Source organism: Poromitra crassiceps (assembly GCF_964638095.1).
Source record: "Poromitra crassiceps genome assembly, chromosome: 8".
NCBI classification, from domain to species: domain Eukaryota; kingdom Metazoa; phylum Chordata; class Actinopteri; order Beryciformes; family Melamphaidae; genus Poromitra; species Poromitra crassiceps.
The window spans coordinates 10049876-10071183 of NC_139629.1; the positions used below are offsets into that span (position 1 = coordinate 10049876).

Below are 21308 nucleotides of genomic sequence, written 5' to 3' on the forward strand. Positions count from 1 at the left end.
AGAAGAAGTGCTTTGAGGCCAGCAATCCACTCATGGAGTCTACATTGAAGTGTGCTCTTGTAAGCGGAGACATTCAGAACGCCTGCGAGACTTACTGCACAGTAACAGTAGTAAGGATTTTGAACGTTTTGATTAATCAAAACCACCACAATACAATACAATAGCCTGGTAAACCAGCCGGACAGGTGACCGGCAGTTTTACCAGGCTAACAATCCAAGTCAGAAACACAACCGCATAATGCTGTGAGCCTATTAGAATTAAGAATACTTATTAACAGTTGGTTACTCCACTACTGTGGTGTAGTGTACTGTACTGTACTCTACTGTACTGTACTGTACAGACAACCTCTAGTAGTCATCTAGCAGCGCCCTAGTTGGCGAAAAGGTGAAATTTGAAAAGGTGAAATGTAAATTTCAGACGTGAAAGCAGTGTCATGTCTTGTCTGAGGTGAAATGCAAATTAACTAGTCTTATGATCAAGTGTCTCATGGCCCCTTTAAACCCAGTTATGAACTAACATAGGCCTACGCGTTGTATCCCCCCTCTTCTCCCCCTCAGAAAAAGAAAAAGGGGGAAAAAAAAGCCCAGAGCCACAGTTTAAACGGGGCCACGCTGGGCCCAGAGCCACAGTTTAAACGGGGCCACACTGGGCCCAGAGCCACAGTTTAAACGGGGCCACACTGGGCCCAGAGCCACAGTTTAAACGATCACTGGCAGAAACCACAAGCTCTCGGACATGTTTCAGTTTCTTTTCTTTTTTGTTCCTGAATTGCTTCCAAAGTAATCCCAAAGCCACGGCAAAAGACAGAGACGTTTCAAGGGTTGGCAGATGAAGAGCTCGCGTGCAAGAGTGATATTATGTACAGCTGATTGTATGATTGGATTTCTCTGGTTTCTTTGTCGCTCATCCCTCTCTTACTTTAAGCATTGCAGACTGTGTGTGCTTCAGCAAAACAAGAGCACGCACTATTGCATTTGGAGTGGAAAAGGCAAGTCTGGCACCAAAGGCTCACAGTTTGTAAGAGATTTCAATCGCTTGCATGTTTGTTTTACTCATTTCAAAGAGTAAACGGAATACTTTTAACTGACCTATAGTGATGGGATTTATATTTGAAATCTCTGTTAGCCTACTGTTTCATCTGCTTCATTCATTTCATAAGGATTACCTGTACAAAACATCCATAACCCCCACATAGCCTATGTTGTTCATAATACAAACGTACAGTGAAAGTCCAAATCTACACTAATGATCACCCAATAACATATATTATGCATACAAATTGACATGCATGCTTATACCTAAACACACACACACACACACACACACACACACACACACAATAATCTCATTATAAGACAACAACAATGTAAACACAATATACTACACTATAAATGTAGGCTACTAATTAACTGAAAACAATTTAATACCAAAGGGAGGACTTTGTAGCTGGTTACAGTGTCACCATGTGGCCAGTTACATAATTTAGATCAATAGCAATTCTTGGAAAGCCTTAGGTGGTCTCTAGCTTATGCCTCTCACAGGAAATGCTTGCGGAGTTATAGCCTAAACACACTGACCAATCTCATCCAAATTTCATAGACAAAAAATTGGCGCTTGAATGCACACAGTAGCTAAATCAAATATTTTGAACACAATCCCGAAATATCAACTTGCATGTGTGGCTCCACCTGATGGCCCGATTTAAAATTGCCTTGCCTGCAGGTACATGTGTTCCACATAGTAGGCTAGAGGACCTGGCTCAGATATGTAGCCTATGCGCTTCATTTAGGAGATAATAACTTAACTGTTATAGGCTAATATGACCCCAGCAAACAATTTGGGATGGGTGCCAAAATCTCTATCCGGGATGGAAAACCCGAAAATGACCACGCCCTTTTGACACTACAGGTGAATAGGATACCCCCCCAACTAAAGATATGCTAATGTTTTCTACCAGTTTAATCTTCACATTATGATAAATACTGTAGTTTTTGTAATTACACTTTGTCTTAAAGTATTTTAATATGCCTAATTAGGCAATGTCTCATCAAATATGCATGCGCACATTTGCATATAGCCTAATTCATTGGAGCTACAGATTTTCTGAGGTGCACAAAATGTTCAGAATGACCATGTTTAGGGGGTCATAGAAGAGTGTAAGATTTAGCCCCCGGTCCCTCCCAAAAATCCCAGGCTTTGGCCGTGCCACAGGGCCAAATCCAAGATGGCTGCTGCTGGCACCAACTTGAAAAATGAACTTTTTAACCAGCTCCTAGATTCAAGAAGACACTTTTTCATATAAGCTGACCACGAGGATTCTGATTCCGGCATCAGTTTGACATTATGACATAAATTTCGACCCAGAAATCCAAGATGGCCATGATTCCAGTATAGTGAAAATGTAGGCCTACTAACCTTTGAACGAGAAGGTATGAATTTGGGGTTTGCCATTTTTACAGTAAGGAGAATAACAATGGTAAACGATAGCTATTATATTTACAAATCCATTAGTAATGGCAATTTATGTTTTGGGGTAATTTCGTAATTATGTTCACTAAAAAGATAAACCTATTTTACTTTGGTACTGCTGGCTCCATCATTAGAAAAACGCAGGTTGCGTTGCATGGAGGATGATGCTGACCCCCAGGCCGGGATAGCATGAGCCTGCTATCACTCAATATAGTGTAGCCTTTGCTAAAGTGTTAGAATGGAGCCATTATCACTCCACATAGTGCAAAATTAAGTGTTCGGGGGGGGGGGGGGGGGGACAGAGCGAACCACGAGGGATGATTTTGGTGACTATTGTCAAGGCTTAATGGCTAGTTGAGCGACGGGACGATGTCCTAAAAACTCGGTGTGGCCTACTCCTTGAAGATGTTATGTGGGCCTCTGCTGAGTGCATCATGCTATGCCCTCCAGGCTGACAGGACAACCTTGACTGTCAGCGCGATGAAAAAGACCACAGCTCTCTTTCTTCTGCTCCTGCTGGGCTGCTGAGCATGAAAAACACATTGGCAGCTGTGGCTGGCGCGCGTCCCCCCCGGGACTCACTGTGTCTAAACAAACACAGAACCGCTCTTATGCCCCGGCCCCGGCAGCCGAGGACGAGGGCCCGGCGGATTTCTGCAAACCATTTGGCTTTAGAAAGTGTCTGTAGAGCAACAACAAAAACACACACACACACACACACAAACTGGCTGGTGTTGTGTGCAAGGGCATAGCATAGGTTAGCATAAATCTGTGCTGTGCCGCGTGTGTCTTTCTTTTGTCCTTGGGATATATGAACGATACAGAAGCATCTGGGCGAAGCATTTGAAATTGAAAACTTCTAAGTAGTGGTAAATAAAAATGCTTGGTGAAGTGGTGACCTCCAATCGTTGATGTTCATAAGGCAAACAACTGCCTAACGAAATGAACAAAAAACAATTATATTTTCTGAAAATATAATTGTACGTACGCATTTTAGCAATTAAATCATTCATGTGCGCCTGAAAAGGTGGTAAATAAATCACAACATCTGTGGTTACGGAGCCACTAACTGAGAACCAAGCAGCATGTTGGCCTAATTCCCTTTCTCCATGTGTCAGGGGGTCTTTGAGGTCTTCAACACCCTAAGGGGCTCGATCTGGTCATGTGACTTCATGTAGCCTATGCATTTTCCATAGCCCTAGCCTAGCCTAGCCTATTATATCTTTGTCAGTTGTTGCCCGATCAGAACAAACTCTCCAAGAACAGCCTGGAAACATGTCTGCTTCACCTATAGCTACATCGTGATTTGCAACTAGCTTGTGTTAGCCAGTTAGCATTTTACTGGTTCAAGACAAGTGGATTTTCATAGTTGTTACTCAAAGTAACAATAAAATGTGAAATGTAATGAAATAAAATGTAATGGGCCTCTAGGAATATGTAGTACAAGTTATGGCAGCTTCAGTAGGAGGAAACCTAAAAGGTGAATTTTAATATCACACTTTCCAGTCATATTCCCCTCTGTTTATATGACCAACTATTTTCAGTCATGTTTCATTTTCAGTATTTTTATTGACAAGCAAAACATATAGAATGAACAGAGTTGCCTGCTGCAAATGCAATGACATCAACAGACTGCAGCATCTGCTGTGCTGAGAAGGTGATCGGATGCAACCTGCCATCCCTTCAGGACCTGCCAGGACGCTGAAGCGGTCTCGTAAAATCATGGCCGACCCCTCCCACCCCGGACACAAACTCTTTGAAAAATAGGTCTTCAAGAGCAAAAACTCTTGCCACAAGAACAGCTTCTTCCCAACTGCCATCTGCCTAATCAACAAGGCCCGAAAGCCTCCACTACCAACGACGCTACCAACCCCTCCTCCACACTAACACAGTTGAATCCCCCCCACTGACATGACCCCCCCCCCCCCCCCCCCCCCAAATCATACGTTTACTTTACAGTAACAGCAGCTGGCCTACACTCGTTACATTAAAATATTATAGCTGCTACTTCTACCAGAACTTTCTACTGATACTCTTGTTAACTATATTGGACTCCTCATATCGTGTATATATTGTATTGGACTGCACTTGCAATGTTGTGATTTGTCTTTTAAATATATATATATATATGTATCTCTGAATATTGGTGCGACTTGCATATACTTAGCTACACTAAGACAAATTCATTGTATGTAATCTTGCATATTTTGGTAATAAAAGTGATTCTGATTTAAATGTGAGGTAGGCCTATATGTTTTAAAAATGATGAAGAGGTGCAGACTATTAATGAGAAAAAAGCTTAAGATGTGTTTAATGATAACTCAAAGTAACATAAAGAAAGAAAGGCGAGAAGAAAGAGAGGAGCAGACAGAGGGTCAACAAGCAAGACAGCGAAGCTCGCGCTGTGTCACCACCACAGAGAATTTCCCCTCTCTCATCAACAGTGCTGTGCTGGAGACAATTTTTCCATGTCCCAAAAGTGAAAGGAAGAAGTGACCAAAACAGAGGGACTGAATGGGAAACTATCCATCAATCAGCTAAATATATATAGAGTAATTTCCAAGTTGCCAGACACTATTGACAGTTTAAGCCTCCCCGCCGTCAAAACAAGCAGTTTTATTAGCGAACGTGTATTGACGATGCGGTGCAGGATTGTCCTGTGTAGTACTGTGTAGTTGTTTGAGCACATTGCTCCAGCTGGAAACAAGGCTATCTCGGTGAGTAGCCTACTCAACCAATTTGAAAAAAATGTGTCACGATGAGTTTATTAGACATACAGTGTGGAAAATAGGGTCCAGGTAAAAAAAAAAAAAAAAAAACGAAATTCTCCTTTAAATCATATTAAATATATTCAAGTAAGCTGAATCTACTCAAGAACTCTTACTTCAATTGATTCTGTATCACCCACTTTGAGTCCACAGTGTGGTGATGTGAAGAATTATGCGCAGATAGAGGGATGGTCCAGCTCTGATTACCCAGCTGCTGTCAGCATGCATTATATCAAATACACACAAAAATCACATCCAGTAAAGAACCTAGGTTCAGCCTGGAAAAATGTGCCATTTTAAAATGGAACCCTGCCAATCATCTCACATGTTCTGATATTTGTTGCTTTGAAGAACAAGCTTAATTTACTGTGGCATATGATATGACCTAGTTAGCAGCCAGGGCCAAGATGTCTTTCTGCCTAAATAGGATATTGACCACCATGCAGACAAAATCTTCAAACCAAATAAGGTCCGGAAAAGTAGCCTATGGTATGACAGGTAAAAGCCTGGCAGAGTCCTTCTGCATGCCAGGCGAATACATTATTTAAGAGTCTAACCTCTGACCCATATACAGCAAGGCCACTTAGGCTCAAACATAAACCGCTACTCTGTCAGCTGGACGCTGATTGGACGGGGGGGCGGGCTCGGGAGCGCGCCGGCGTGGACGAGCTCGCCTGTGTTTCCAGGAGACTCTCTCACGTGCCCGCGCCGATCTCCGTGCGAATCGTGCCTCAAAGCCGCTTGCGCGCGCGCCGGGACCACGGCGTGCCCGCTAGTGGAATGCGCGCGCCCGCTTCCCCTCGGAGCTCGCTCACGCGCTAATTGGAAATAGCCTGCGCAGAGTGTGTGGATAGATTACGAGAAGTAAATAGGCATATTTAGAGTTTTTAAAGGTAATTATTGACAGTATTTTGTAGTGTTGTGCACTTAAGGACTGCATTTAGAGTGAGCAGTCATGGATGGACGGGCATTTCTCTGTGTCTCATAGTGCAACGGCACTGCAAATCTAGAGCACCTCTATGGAAAACTAAGCCTCGTTGTTTTTCTACTAACACGTTCATCTTTTGATGCGACTGATGGAACAGCCACTTTAATATCTTTCCACATTTTTAACGAATCGGACTATTTTCGCATGCACCGTCTGTTTAGAACCTTTTTTATTCCCAAGTGGAGCAGTTCATAAAAACAAGGCAGGGTAGTTTATGTCCTGTTCCTTTTTTAACTCATTCCGTTTTGTTTGCGTGTATTTTTCCGCACGTTCTCGTGTTTGTAGAGGATTCGAGGGGTAGAACAGTTTTTTGGTGGCTTTATGTAGCGCAGAAGGTGTGCCAAGGCGTTTCTGAACGATCCATCTGTGTGGCTTGGTTATATAAGAAAAGAGTCGTCATGTATGCCGGGCGCAAGAGGAGAAAACCGGTCCAGAGAGCGTAAGTCATTTATTTTTCCTCTCCATTATGTAAGCTAGGCCTATGATGATGTTGACTTCGGCTATTTCAGTAAAAGAGCACTGCGCACTGACACTGACGCACAAGGCTGTGACAGGCCTTCAACGTCCCCTAATGGAATAATAGTGAATAGAACAACCAACATGAAGGGCCCAATATACATTTATGTTGAATAAGCAATATTGTAGCCTACAAATCTTTTAGGCTTCACGGTCCTTACTTAACGAAAAATCACATGCATAATGCCTATCTGTATGGCTATTGTGAATTTAAATTGTGACTCATTGAATTGTGTGCGTGTGTGTGTGTGTGTGTGTGTGTGTGTGTGTGTGTGTGTGTGTGTGTGTGTGCGCGCGCATGTGTGCTGTGTACACGTGCGTGCGTGTGCGTGCATATATATTTATAGCATATATATTAGGGCTATATAGCCTATATATACAATATATATATATATATACATATATATATATATTAGGGGTGTCACGATACACACAGTTCACGATACGATACGTATCACGATACTGGGTTCACGATAACGATACGATACGATACGATTTTAACAATATTTTTTTAAACTTGAATAATGACAATATATGACTGGAAAAGTAGTATTTTATTTGAAATGCACAAATACAAAACATGCTGTTGTGGGAAATTGTTATTACAATAACAACTAGAAAAAACATGAGATTGGAGATAAGGCTTATCTTGAAATAGAATGAGTTACACCGTCACTTAGATTTACTTTGAACTAAAAGGTTTCTCAGCAGTATAAATTCTCATTATGCATCTTCAGTTTTTCTTCAAACTCAAACAACAAGACTTTTCTTAATCTATTTTTTATGCATCTTCAGTTTTTCCTGTCAAGTAAACAGTTTTGCCAGAAACTCAATTGAATGGTTTCTCTCCTGTATAACTTCTCATGTGTCTCTTCAGAGACTTGTTCAACTGAACTACTTTCCACACATTGAACTTCAACAAACAAAGACGTTTCTTAGTCTATTTTTTTTTTTTTTTTTTTTTTTTTTTGCGATATGAGATTTCATCTCAACGATACATATCGTGACGTTTTACTATCGCGAAATTTCGTGGGACGATATATTGTGACACCCCTAATATATATATATATATATATATATATATATATATATATATATATATATATATATATATATATATGCTAAGGTGTTTTTAACCCCCTCTATGGTATCACTATAATAGTCGTATAGGGCCTTATCTGTGAGTAAATTTATGTCAATTTCTTACTTAATGAAATTTTATATCAGTGTTATAGCCTAAAGAAGGATATTTTCTGTTTTGTTTTCCTTGCATTCTTTTTCTAAAACATATTACAAAATTACCCTATAGCAATAACATTATTTCTGCATGGTTTCACCCAGTTTATGTGGATTCGGCTTATAGCATAGGGGCGGGTTTTAAACTTCATAACTTAATTGTGTTGCAATATCAAAATCGACTAAAATCGTGGATTCGATTTGTGAAAGTGTTTGGCTGGGAAAATAAGCAGTGGATTTTCAGGGCCCCTTACTGGGACCCCGTAGGCAGGCAGGCTGCGCCATTTTCTGTTCTGTCAACACGCCCTTCAGCTGATCAGGCCCACAGAATGTCATCCAACTCGCTATAGTTTTTTTTTTTTGCATGGGAGCAGATGCATTGTCCTGCAAGACTACAAATCTGACGCAAGGTTTAACTTGGATGTTAAATGGTAGCTCAGTTATTGCCTGCATTGTGATAATATTTTGGATATGGAATAACAGATGTAGATACAGATGTAGCCTAGTTTATTTGGAATGTCACCCAGCAGCAGCATTAGCCTATATAGGCTATACCATAACATATAGGGCCTATAACAAATACAGACAGGTCACAGCCGGAGAATGGAGATAATGTGTAATAATATCATGTATTAATAATGAGCAATTATGAGCTATAGAGGCGCAATGAAAAAAATATGGCTTGGTATTTTCTTATGCCCAAATGCCCCCACATTAAATTGCCGGTATTGCCAGCAGCAACAACAGAGGAAAAAAGGGGTTGCATGGCAAAATTGACTTTAAAATAGAAGGCAGAGGAAAAATTAAAATATGCTATTATACCACTAAATTATTTGAAGCTTTTATAGGCCTATACATTATTTACTCTGTGTTTACATTTTGGGCTTCAAATTGAGACTCAGGAACATTCCCATCATTCATTTTATCAAACTATTAGACTGGAGTTATCAATGTCTTTAGAAAGAGATGGTTGAATTTTTCAGGGTTATAGTGCATAATTATCATGTATGGAAGCCAAAATCTTTCAGAATACAGGTAATCTGCTGAGGTTTCTCTCACGATTTTCGACCTGAAAGAATATACCTCCCCTTTGCAGGGGCCCATAATATCTTTAAATAGTCCTGTGTTTAGCCAATAAGATTGCTGTGTGATTTTAAAGCTTTCAACCTCCTATATACACATGCTCCCCAAAACAACACGCCAGCCCAAAGCACCTCACACACACACACAAGCCATGCAGGGAAAACCCCTACAATACAATTTAACTACATAATATCTCTGCTTCTGGGGGGAGGAAATCATACAATATATCTGTTTTCTGGAATGATTTAGAAAATTTGTACAGAATTCAAATCTAAAGGCGTGGAAGGACATTTTGAAAGCTTGAGATATTTTAGTGTAAAATATCTGACCGGTAATAAGGCGACCATGTCCTTCCATTGTATCATTAAATTCTGAGATAAAAAAAAAAATCATAAATACAATAATACATAAATAAAATAAACAAATATAACAATAACAATAATAATAATAACAATAATAATAATAATAATAATAATGATAATATTAATCTGAATACTACTACTGATAATAATAATAATAATAATAATAATAATAATAATAATAATAATAATAATAATAATAATAATACTAATAATAATAACAATAAAGCAATAACAACAACAACAATAATAATAATGTCCCATTTGGGAGCGAAAAACAGCAGATTTCCCCCTATTAATAAGCTTTGATTTTTCTGGGGCAATTAGAGCTGACAAGTGTTGGCTCTTAGGCCTGCATGGGGCATCTGTATCTGTTCAATGCTATTTATCTAGAGTATCTAGTGAACTGTGCTAGACTGATATAACATGGCATCGTGCTGATTATGAACTGTGACTTGACCTCTTGGTTTGCCATGCTCCTCAGGGTGAAGCAGCCTCCGAATGAGGGTGCCAAGTCCAACCCGTCCAAACGACACCGAGACCGGCTGAATGGGGAGCTGGAGAGGCTGGCTAGCCTGCTGCCCTTCCCTGAGGAGGTGACCACCAGCCTGGACAAGCTCTCCATCCTCCGCCTGAGTGTCAGCTACCTGCGAGCCAAGAACTTCTTCTCTGGTAAATTTACACAAGCCTTTTTCATATCAAGTACCCCTAATGTAGTCCACAGTAGGATCCCCGTTTTGATACGATTTTGTCTCTCGGACGCAAATCTGAGAATATTTGTATTGTTAGATAATGACTTGGTCCAGAATTGTATGACGATCTGATAACAGAAACTTTTGTCAAAACAGTCATTCTTCTACTTTCTCTAATTGTGTTAACGTCTTGTAAATGAAATAATACTGAAGTTTACCACTTCATCAATTTTCTGGGGACCCCCTGGAACCCCCTCAAAGACTCCTGGTTGTCCCCAGACCCCACATTGAGAACCACTGCGTTACTGAATGTGAACTGAATCCTAACCACTCGCCACTGGTGATGATGATTTGGCCCCTGGTGTTAGAGTGGTAGTCAAATGTATTATGGGGATATGTGTGAACAGAACTAAGCTCAATTACTATTGTCATGGGATGGTTTTTGATCTCCTCAATAATCGTGTCTATCCACCTTATTCCTAGCTGCCATGATGCCTAGGGTGCTTCTTCCGGTGTAATAGACGGTTTTAACTTGACAAAAATAAAGTCTATGAGGGTTTTACAGCAGAGCCATTCTGCTCTACCGCCGTAAGGGTTAATATGTCACTTTTATAAGTTTAGAAAAAATGTAGACTGTCAAAGTAACCATTTAGATTACTCTTGTGTGCTCATCAAATAACGATAAATAACGGCTATTTAGAAATCTGGTTTTCGTTTTCAGCTTTATTTTATGCATTAAATGTCGTTCGGGTGCTGGGATAACATAATGCATTATGGGTAGTCGGCTACTGTGGCTAATACTAGCGGCTAGCGTTAGTTACTTTACATGGCAGTAAAACACCACTGAATGACCAAATTGATTTAACTTTTAACCATTTCGAGTAACACTGTTTCCATACGGACCCCCAGCGTTGGTTAGTTGTTTATAACGTGACTATATTCATAACTTTTATAACGTACTCCGGTTTCCGGTTTATAATTCGGGTCTGCAGCCAAAGAGTATAACAAAGGAAATGGCGAGCTGCAACAATGAAGTCACGTTAAACCGGACCTTGTACCCATAATTATTTTTACAGTGGGGCATTCCAAAATAAGGTGTATAGGGTATTTATCACTACACCAACATCCGTAACATGAGAATGAAACAAAGGTTACAAGAAGAGCAGGCTGTTGGTCATTGTAGTTAGCTTAATTACCCGGTGCCCGGCATAGGTAGGTAGGCCACTCTCCTCAATACTAACAGCTGGTCTGTCCCGTCGCTGGCATAGCGCTGTCGTCTTGGAGATGTGAGACCCAGTCCAGGCCTCATCAGTTCAACGGCACCCCGTGAAAACGGGACTGAAAATAAAGGTGGTGTGGTTCAAAAAGGTCACATCCATCAACATAGAATCCAACTCCGGCTGTCATGCCGTTCTGCCTGCCATGACCGCTGACATTCTCACCCCAGAAGTGATCCAACATGCTGTGAAGAGTCATATATATATATAGTATAGTACGCACGTCCCCCAAACAGGCAATAAGCATCATTCAACGATTAAACAGACAGAAATACATATAAATAAACATGATCATATCTGAGCTAAGGGGATACTGCCTACTCTCACCCAGAGCCGTGTATATAGAAGAGTCGCGACATCTCCATTCACTCCAATGGACCAGTTTTTTACTGTCAAGAGTTCCAGGAAGTAAGGTCCTGGATTAAGCAGCACTGTCGAGTTGCAGCAAAATGGACAGTTTGTGTTGTACTTTGAACGTTTTTTTTTCTTGAATCAAACTGTACATTATCAGCTTTATTTTAGCATGCAAAAGTAGCGCAAGACCCCTTCCTGGTTGTTCATTGGCTAATGAGTCACGCATTTTGGTCCCCCGCTGACCCCACCCTCTCTCTCTCTAGACACTACTCTCACCTAACAGACCGTGACACTAAATGGTGCTGTGGTTTGGTGACAGTATTTAGTGGGATTTTTTACTTAAGGGCACTTAAACAACATCGAAGCACAGAATCTTGTTGGATCTGTAGCGTATTCATCAGAGGAGTCTGTGAGGTCTGTAATAAAGACTACGAGCTGGTCCTTGGTAGGGATGCATGATATTGCGTCTTTTTTTGCCGATATCCAATATGCTGATATTTTTCAGTCTTTTGGCCGATTGGCGATACCGATATATGCACTAGCAGATGGAGATATAAATGCTTTTCAAAATGTACACATTCACTGGACAAAATAAGAAAACGACTTCATTCTTCACCACTTCGTTCATCGAGCACTTAGCATTTATAGCATTAGCCTAATATTATATTATATTATTATTATAGCATTTATAGTCAAGAATCGGGCATTTGGCCTGACATATCAGCAGAAATGTTCGTTTTGGCCCGATGCCGATATTTCATTTTAAGGCCTTTATCCACCGATACCGAAGATGTGCCGATATCATCGTGGATCCCTAGTCCTCGGTTATCGTTCTGCTGCCTCCAAGCGTTATGAGAGTGTCACAACAGTTGAGTCGCTCGCTCTCTAGTCGCGCTGGATGTGTTTTGCCGACGCCTTCAGAGTGCATCTCATCAGCCGGGGACGTGGAGACGCGAGCAGCCCCGCCGAAGGAAGCCTCGCTCACGTGAATTCATCCCAGAGACGGGGAGGGGAGGGGAGGGAAGGGCTCTCAATATTTCAACGGGGCTCCTTTATTCGACAGATAAGGAGACGGAGTGTTCTGTATTGTATGCCCGAGAAGAGAGAGGAGTTGCATGCCAGCGGACGGATGTGTACGTTGGGCCTCGTCGTTATTTTAAGGGCCGGTGATCTCTAAAAGAGAATGCTGCAATGCGGCCTGTCGGATGCTCTCCAGGCATGAATAATTGAGAGAAACCCCAGAGTTTAAAGAATTTATGAAATGGAGGGAGAGCAATGTTTGTTTAAGACAGTGGCTTTCCGAAATGGCTGTTTGTGGTGAGACGGACAGGATACAGTGCCGTGATATGAGTGTGTTTAGAGGCGGGAGCGCTATGCCCTTTTTTTTTATTTTTTATGTGTGTGTAGGTTGGAGGGGGCAGGTGCACATGTTCTGTATGTGCAGCAGCTTTTGATGCACTCAACAAAGAGTAAATGAAAGCCCATACTGTGTGCTATGTCAGTCATTAAATTAAATCCTATTGTAAATAGCATTTGCATCCGTTGATAGATTGCTTTTTACAGACATTTTAGATCTGTTGGAGGAATCCCATTTATTATTTCACATTCAATAGCATAGGGAAGTATTTGATGGCTCTGCAGCCTGTCAGAATAAATTATTGATCGTGTATCTCAGTACTAATAGGTCAAAGTGTACTGTAGTCTAGGCCCTCTTGTCTAACTGCATTAGCCTACTTCCTGGAAGTCTCTAAGTAATTAACGAGCTGAGGGCTCCTGCATTAAGGAAGTGGCTCCACATACAGCCCGGCACCCCCTGCAGGCCGGGCGCTGTGGCAGGCTATAATTTGTTGTATGTAAACAGAGTATATATACTGCTTGTCAGACTGGGATTTGAGGCATCCCAAATCCCAATTGGGCGGTTCTGTGGGATGATGACTTGGCTGCGGTCCCATTCATGCATCTGTCCACGGTCACCATCAAGCTCAACAGCAGGGACCACCCACATTCCCGGAGCTCCGGTTCCCGAAGAGAATTCCCCAATCACTTTCTCCATAGGGGTTTAGAAAAATCCTTATATAAAAATTTGACTCTGAGCACATAAAAAATGTACATGTTGAAAAGTGCGTGTGTGTGTGTGTGTGTGTGTGTGTGTGTGTGTGTGTGTGTGTGTGTGTGTGTGTGTGTGTGTGTGTGTGTGTTTTATTTTTTGTGGGTGCTCAGAGTCAAATGACTTAAAAGGCAAAAGACTTAAAACTCTTTATATAAGGATTTTTCGAAACCTTTATGGAGAAAATAAATGGGGAATTTGCTTCTTCCTCATCTTTTTCCTTCCAGAATATCATCAGCGGCACATTTTCTTTTGTAAAGCACAATTCATCTGAGTGATGTTTCTGTTGTCTGAGATGTACAACAAGCTGCAGGCAGTGCTGCTGTGCATGTAAATGAATATGCTGCGGGAGTTGAACAAAGCCCTGGCAGAGCCTGCTTAATCTGTCTGACAGTATTATCCACCCCAGCTGTCATGTTTATCATTGTCAGGTCACTGACCTGTCCATGAGGAGAGGGGCATTACCTCCCTAACACCCTCAAACCAGGGGCGGAGCTTGCCTCTGGTGAAAGCCATAGTCGTGACCTCTGTCTAACCCATAACAACAACATGAGCATTTAGACATCATTTGGTGTATTTATTTACCAATACCATAATGCCATATTGCACCAGGCCTAAATTCATTTTTCTAGATTTCATCTTTGCAAATGTGTCAGTGACTGTATTGATAAAGGTTATATATGAGTGAATTCATGTCAGAAAATAGTTGATGATTGTTCATCATAATACTTATTCAACTCATGAGTATTTTCTTTTTACCAATATTACTATGTACATTCCGAGGGATTCTCAGTGTTGACCATGGGTGCCAGGCACCCACAGCACCCATTCAAATTCCACTTAGGGTTAAAACCCCTTAGCCTGGTAAACCGCCCGTCACGTGAACTCACATTTCATTTGGTTCTCCGTGACGGTCTGGACCCGCACAGGCAGTTAAGATGATTGGTCGAGCCGGCTCGACAAATCAGCGGCAGCCTTAGGCGGGCTTAGGCTCGTCTGGGCAAGTAGTGGGTACATGGTCTTTGTAGTTCTTTTCACTCGTCAACATGGCTGCCGCCGCGGAAGTGACAGGCAGTCTGAATGAAATTGAATGTAACGTTCCCAATTCTATGTATTAAATTCTAAAAAACGACCCTCAACATTTGGGAAGGCTAAGCCACACAACTAGTTCGTTATAATCTAACTAAATGCTTCGAAGGTGACTTTACGACCGTGAGGACTCAATCAATGAATACCACGGAGATCATCCACAGGCACCTTCGGCGATCTGATTGGTTGAAGTTAACACCCACCAGCGGTGATAGACAGATGGGTCATCCAATCACCTGCCAAGTAGCTTGGAAAAAGTGCCCGCCTCCGTCAGCGGGTCTGCTGACTTCATTCCCAGATCGACTGGTTTAGTGAAACCTATGTGGAGCTATACCGTCCATCTGGCAGCGTCAGGTTAAAAACCCCTAGCCCCCCAGCGTCATCCCGCTCTACATTTGGGTCTTTACTCATATGCACCATTTTTCCAGCTGCTGTGTGCCCTTTGGACCATTCATGTCGGCTCTTTTGCCCAAAATCCGATGTATTCTACGCACACATTCGCACCCAAGCAACTAAGTGCAAACACTTTGTAGTGCTATCAAATAAAAGTCTGCCCGTTTCCAGCCAGCAACATTGCGACATGTCACTTTGCGTCTCCGGCAGTGCCCCGGGTCGTGAGGCAGAGAATGTGGGAGCGTTGGTGTGTTTTCGTCTGTGTGTCGGCTGTGTGTCAGCTGCTTTGTGATGGCAATGTATTCTGCAAGATTTACACTGCGGGCGGGGGCTGAAAGCGTTACGCCACATTACTGGTGATTTAGTACGTTTTGGAGCGGCTCCGCCAGCGAGGCCGCATGTACTGATTTTCACGGATAATCAGGTGTGGAGAATCAATGACGCGCTTATTATCAGTGGATCACACAAGTTGCTTTCTCCCTCTCCCTCTCCCTCTCCCTCTCCCTCTCCCTCTCCCTCTCCCTCTCCCTCTCCCTCTCCCTCTCCCTCCACTTCTCTCTCTCTCTCTCTCTCCCTCTCCCTCTCCCTCCACTTCTCTCTCTCTCTCTCTCTCTCTCTCCCTCTCCCTCTCCCTCTCCCTCCACTTCTCTCTCTCTCTCTCCCTCTCTCTCTCACATTATGGGTTTTATTCGAGTGAGTCAGCGTTTCAAAAGTGCGTGCGTGTGTGTTCCCAATACCAAGAAATGCCGAAAATGGCCGCGGTCGTACCCACAGCACACATCAGATCTGGCTGTGGTTTCCAGTGTTTCCTGCTCCTCCTCTCTAAATGGGCCTCCCCGCTGTGCTAGCTGCCCTCACACTAATATCTAAAGACAAGATTCACTTGCTTTATGTTTCCCGGCCCCGACACACTCCCCACATTTCAGCCTTTCCATCCACCTTGGAAAGTAGCTGGACAGCGATTGTCTTCACCATATTTTTCTATCGGCTTAGAAGTCATTAAGGAAATTTGGCAAAACCGAATAACTATTAGACCTGTACAGTTCAGGTGGTCCTCCACCGTGAAAATAACTATTAGACCTGTACAGTTCAGGTGGTCCTCCACCGTGAAAATAACTATTATACCTGTACAGTTCAGGTGGTCCTCCACCGTGAAAATAACTATTAGACCTGTACAGTTCAGGTGGTCCTCCACCGTGAAAATAACTATTAGACCTGTACAGTTCAGGTGGTCCTCCACCGTGAAAATAACTATGAGATCTCTACAGTTCAGGTGGTCCTCCAGCATGAGAATAACTATGAGATCTCTACAGTTCAGGTGGTCCTCCAGCGTGAGAATAACTATGAGATCTCTACAGTTCAGGTGGTCCTCCAGCGTGAGGGTCGGTCCACTTTCTTCTCATGTCTTTTTGGAGCGAGGCCAGACAAGGTCCTGAATGACACCGCTAAGTCTATAAGAGCAGTGCTGCATTTCTTGGAAGAGTTGGCATTGCCAGGAACCGGCAGGAGGCTTGATTCCCCCAAGAGAGGAGGAATTGCAAACAACAGCCTTGAGGCCTGAGAAGCCGTCTATCCATTCTCAGATGGCCAATCACTGCCCATCTTTCGGTGGAGACAAAAAAAACACCTGTTCGTGCTACACCTGGACCCTTCTCTAAAAACACCTGTTCGTGCTACACCTGGACCCTTCTCGAACTAACCATCCTTCTATAACCAAAATAAAATAAAAACCTTACAAACTAATGCTAGCCTACTTATTCCTTCAAGTATTGCTGCGTAAGGTCTTGGTTGATGTAGACTGTGTTGCACAGTTGATTTCACTACTTGACAAAATGTGCTACTATTTGTAAGTCGCTTAGGATAAAAGCGATAAATTAGCGTGCTAATGCTAAATGACGTAATGTAATGTAATCTATTGTGGGACATGTTGCAACTTGCAACTGCTGAACCCTCCTTAGGTCCGTAGGTACACAATGACTCAATGGAGTCATGTGATGTTTTGTCAGGGGAAGCTGTTGGTTACTTCTGAGTTTTGGGGCTGAAACAGCATCTGCCTCTGATTTGTGTTTTCTGTAAAGGCGCTGCTTGCATCAGAGCTAACTGTCACGTGATGGCGGTTGTGTGTTATTGCCTCACTCTCTCTAAATGACATCTCAAATGGACGTGATTTGGTTGAGAGCGTCTGCTAACAAAGAGAGTTGTGTTGTGTGGATTGCGGTGCAACCTGTAAAGGATGGGAGATGAACGGGCGGTTAATCCAGCTATGATATCATGGGGGAGTGCTTGTTGTTGCTGCTGCGGTGAAATGTGGCCCTTTGAACTGTACTGTAAATACAGAGTAGATGGAGGATCAGGATGAATAATCCCTCTGCTCTGCATTCATTTCACTGCGCTTTGATGTTGGCCAATGTGTCGACCTAAAGCAGGAATACGCAGGTAGAAATAACAGGGTCACAAACGGGTACAGTATATTGCTGGGACTGTAAATTCCATGTACATTCAATGTAAACTCATATTTAACTGTAAATTCATGTAAATTCACTACCTATTTAACTCTCATCATGTAAATTCAACGCAAATTCATATTTCATATCCGCGGAACACTCATTACATTACATTACATTTCACTCCTCCACTCATGTACATATTGTATATATTTACTCGATTTGATTGCACTTGCAATGTTGTGATTGTCTTTAGCTAGCTTTCCTACTTCTTATCTCTGTATATTGATCTGACCGCTACACTGCATACAGACACTAAGACAAATTCCTCATATGTAACTTGCATACTGTGGCAATAAAAGTGATTCTGATTCTGATATCGACAGTGAACGTTACACTTTTCATTGAATGGTAATGTAATGCAATGCAATGTAATAATGGCCTATCATCAACTTGTATTTCTACTTGCCATGCTACAAGCCATGAGGAACAACAAATGACATGGCGGGTAGAGTGGGAATTAATTTTTCACAAGTTTCCATAAGGTGAACCATTATATCCATTGTAAAAGCCACCCGCTTAAAATGTCTCCCATAAATAGATAGATGGCAAACATGGACGTGCACAGCACACACGTTATGCAACTCTCAGCGGATCAGGCCGTGGTTATAGAAAATGAATTATGTAAAACACTATTCTCCTAATAGGATGTAGCTTTGTTTGTGCCCAGTACGTTTTAATAGCACACTGACATACCAGCCTGCGTTTAATCCTCCAAAACCAAACATTGCTCTACTGTTTCAAAGCAGTGGAAACGCTCTCGGCGAAAGAGGCGAAGAGGCCTGAATTCACAGTCATCAAATCAAATTAATTTATTTACATCTGCTGAACATGCTGTATGCATGCCATCTGACAAAAACCAGCATCTCTGAACCCCTCCAACCGCTCCTTATGTAACGGGAGGCTCGAATTGGGAGAACAGCCCGGTTTTAATGAAATTAATTTCCCTATACATTGCCGCCATGACACGTAATAAGAAACGGCATGCAACTGAATGTCTGTCATTGTATCCTGAGAAACCGTACCGCTGTCACTGCTGAGTCGTTACATAAGTCGCCGTGGAAGTCTTGTGACGCGTCATGATATGCACCGACGCCGCTCCGGTTTCGGGGATGGACGGGGCTTTCTCCCCCTTCCCCTCCCCCTCCTTCCTGTAGAGGTCATCCGCGTGCAGATGAAAGGCGGAGCTATCTGGGCTAGATGATCAGCAGTGGGTCATCCCTTTATGCTGAGCCTCCCTCCCTCTCTCCCTCCATCGTTCCCCTCTCCCCCTCACCCACTCCCAGGCTAAGCCAAGGCCCCATCCCCCAGCTCGCCCATGGGGGGAGAGGTGGGGGGGGGGGGCACTTTGTGGAATGTGGGCCACCAAAGGGGGAAACCTGCTAATCGGTAATGACCACGCCCCCAAATCCCATCATGTCCTTGCCACCTCCCCGCCCCTCTGGATAGGTCGGTGCTACAGTAGAATGGATCGGGGTTGGGTTTTGAGAGTCATGATTGGTTACGGTTAGGCTAGAATATCAGGCCAAGCCAATCAGAGGCAGAGCTGTCCCTCTGGTCGATTCATTCTAGCACCGACCCTCTGGATAGCCTCTCATAAGCAAATATGCGACCATGTGATCGCGAAACCTCGGGAGACACGAAGGCAGCATAGGGTGCGTGCTTTCCCCCCTGCATTAGTGACCGCGTGTTCATGTTCAGCCTGTGTGTGTGTGTGTGTGTGTGTGTGTGTGTGTGTGTGTGTGTGTGTGTGTGTGTGTGTGTGGGTGTGTGTGTGTGTATGCGCGTGCGGGTGTGCTTGCATGTGCGTGTGTGTGTGTGTGTTGCGTGCATCCATGTGTATGTCAATGGTTGCGGGGGTGTGTGCATCGCGTGTTCATTTGCTGCAGTGTGCAGAGGGCGAGGGAGTTGAAATGTTCTATATTTACTCGCTGCCAGTCAGAAAGAAGGCCATTCACACACTGGTAGAATAATGAACACACAAACACACTCGCACATATGCATGTGTACGTGCACGCATGTGTACGTGCACGCATGTGTACGTGTCGTGCACGCATGTGTACGTGCACACATGTGTACGTGCACACATGTGTACGTGCTGACTCGCTCATTGGCTCTCTGTCTTTAAGCTGTTGTGTCTCTGTGTCAGGGGTGACAACCAAAGTATCCCACTCAAGTAGAAGTACTGTTACTCTGCTGATATTTTATTCTTACTCATTCAAAAGGTAAACATTGGCTATAACTTATTATTTAAAAAAAATCACTACAGGAGACATATAAATGAAAGCCAAAACAAAAAAAGGGGACTTAACTTCGATCAACTACCTTATGATAATGATAATTCTCATCCAATAAAGAGATAGCATACTTACACTACTAAATAGATCTCCTCAAGAGCTTTTATGGCCTGTTCCTTTATCGCAAAATAGCTGGGATGTGGAGGCTAAATGACGTCACATCCGTTTTGTTAGCGTTCCATTTGCAGAAAACTGGAGCTGGGAAGTTCACTGTTGAATTGTGTCACATCCGTTTAAATGAGTCAGCTCTTGGTCAGATCCGGTCAGAACCAGTTGCTAGCCAGGCTAGCCATTGTTAGCAAAAACGGTTGATAACAAGGCATTTCGCGGCATTTTGCGCATACAAACACTGCAGCAACATGTCCACCCAGATAGAAGTTAGGCAGTGCTGTGTGTACAGCTGATTTAATGAGACACACACAAGACAGAAGTGCTAATAAACAGCATTTACTACGATTATAACTACTGTTGTTGCGCGGAGCAGCCATCTTGGATCTTTGAGGTCAGGGCTGCTGAGGCAGAGGCTCCTACGAGTGTGGAATGGGAAATACCAGCTCTGGTGACATCACTGTCCCAGCTCATGACCTTTGAACCGTAAGCTTACCAGTTCCCAGTTATAAAGGAATGCACCATTAATTTCCCCCCAAAATGCAACCCTGTGGCCCTCAACATAATCCTTCTCATGCAAAAAAAAGAAGAAGAAAAAAAGACTTCAATAGGCTAAGTAGAATTGGCCATATTATTCAAGAAAGTGAATGTTTGAGGCATCTGGGTAGTGTAGAAGTAAAAGCACTCACCTACTCGGTTCAATTCCCGGCAGCGGTACTTCCGGCTTGGTCAGACTGTGACATTCCTACAGACACAATTGGCCGTGTCTGCGGGTGGGAAGCCGGTGGGGTATGAGTCCTGGTCGCTGCACTAGTGACAGCCAACTGAAGCGATCTTGGTCATTACTGCACCAATTTAAAAAAAATCTGTTCACATTTTAGTTATACATAAAAAAAATATGAAAATAGGCTCCATGTTAAAAAATACCTCAATTCTCCCCTAAGGAGGTCTCTATGGAATCGCCTCCATTAATAGCCTAACTTCCTTAATTAATTTAAATTTTAATTAAGTTTGCATGAATCAAGGGGTGAATTTATGTAAATTCATGAAAATGCAAGGTTATTTTA

At 42.7% G+C, this 21308-nt stretch overlaps 1 protein-coding gene across 1 annotated transcript in view; it reads left to right on the forward strand.

Annotated features, from left to right (window-relative positions):
* Positions 1-6624: 6624 nt before the first annotated feature.
* The window catches only part of ahr1b (aryl hydrocarbon receptor 1b), a gene marked incomplete at both ends in the record, with an annotated part of 46835 nt that continues 32151 nt past the window's right edge, over positions 6625-21308 (forward strand). Inside the window, 2 exons of the mRNA XM_083642156.1 lie at positions 6625-6665; positions 9905-10092. Coding sequence (XP_083498282.1) covers positions 6625-6665; positions 9905-10092 — 229 coding nt within the window. The remainder of the gene's footprint in view (positions 6666-9904; positions 10093-21308) is intronic.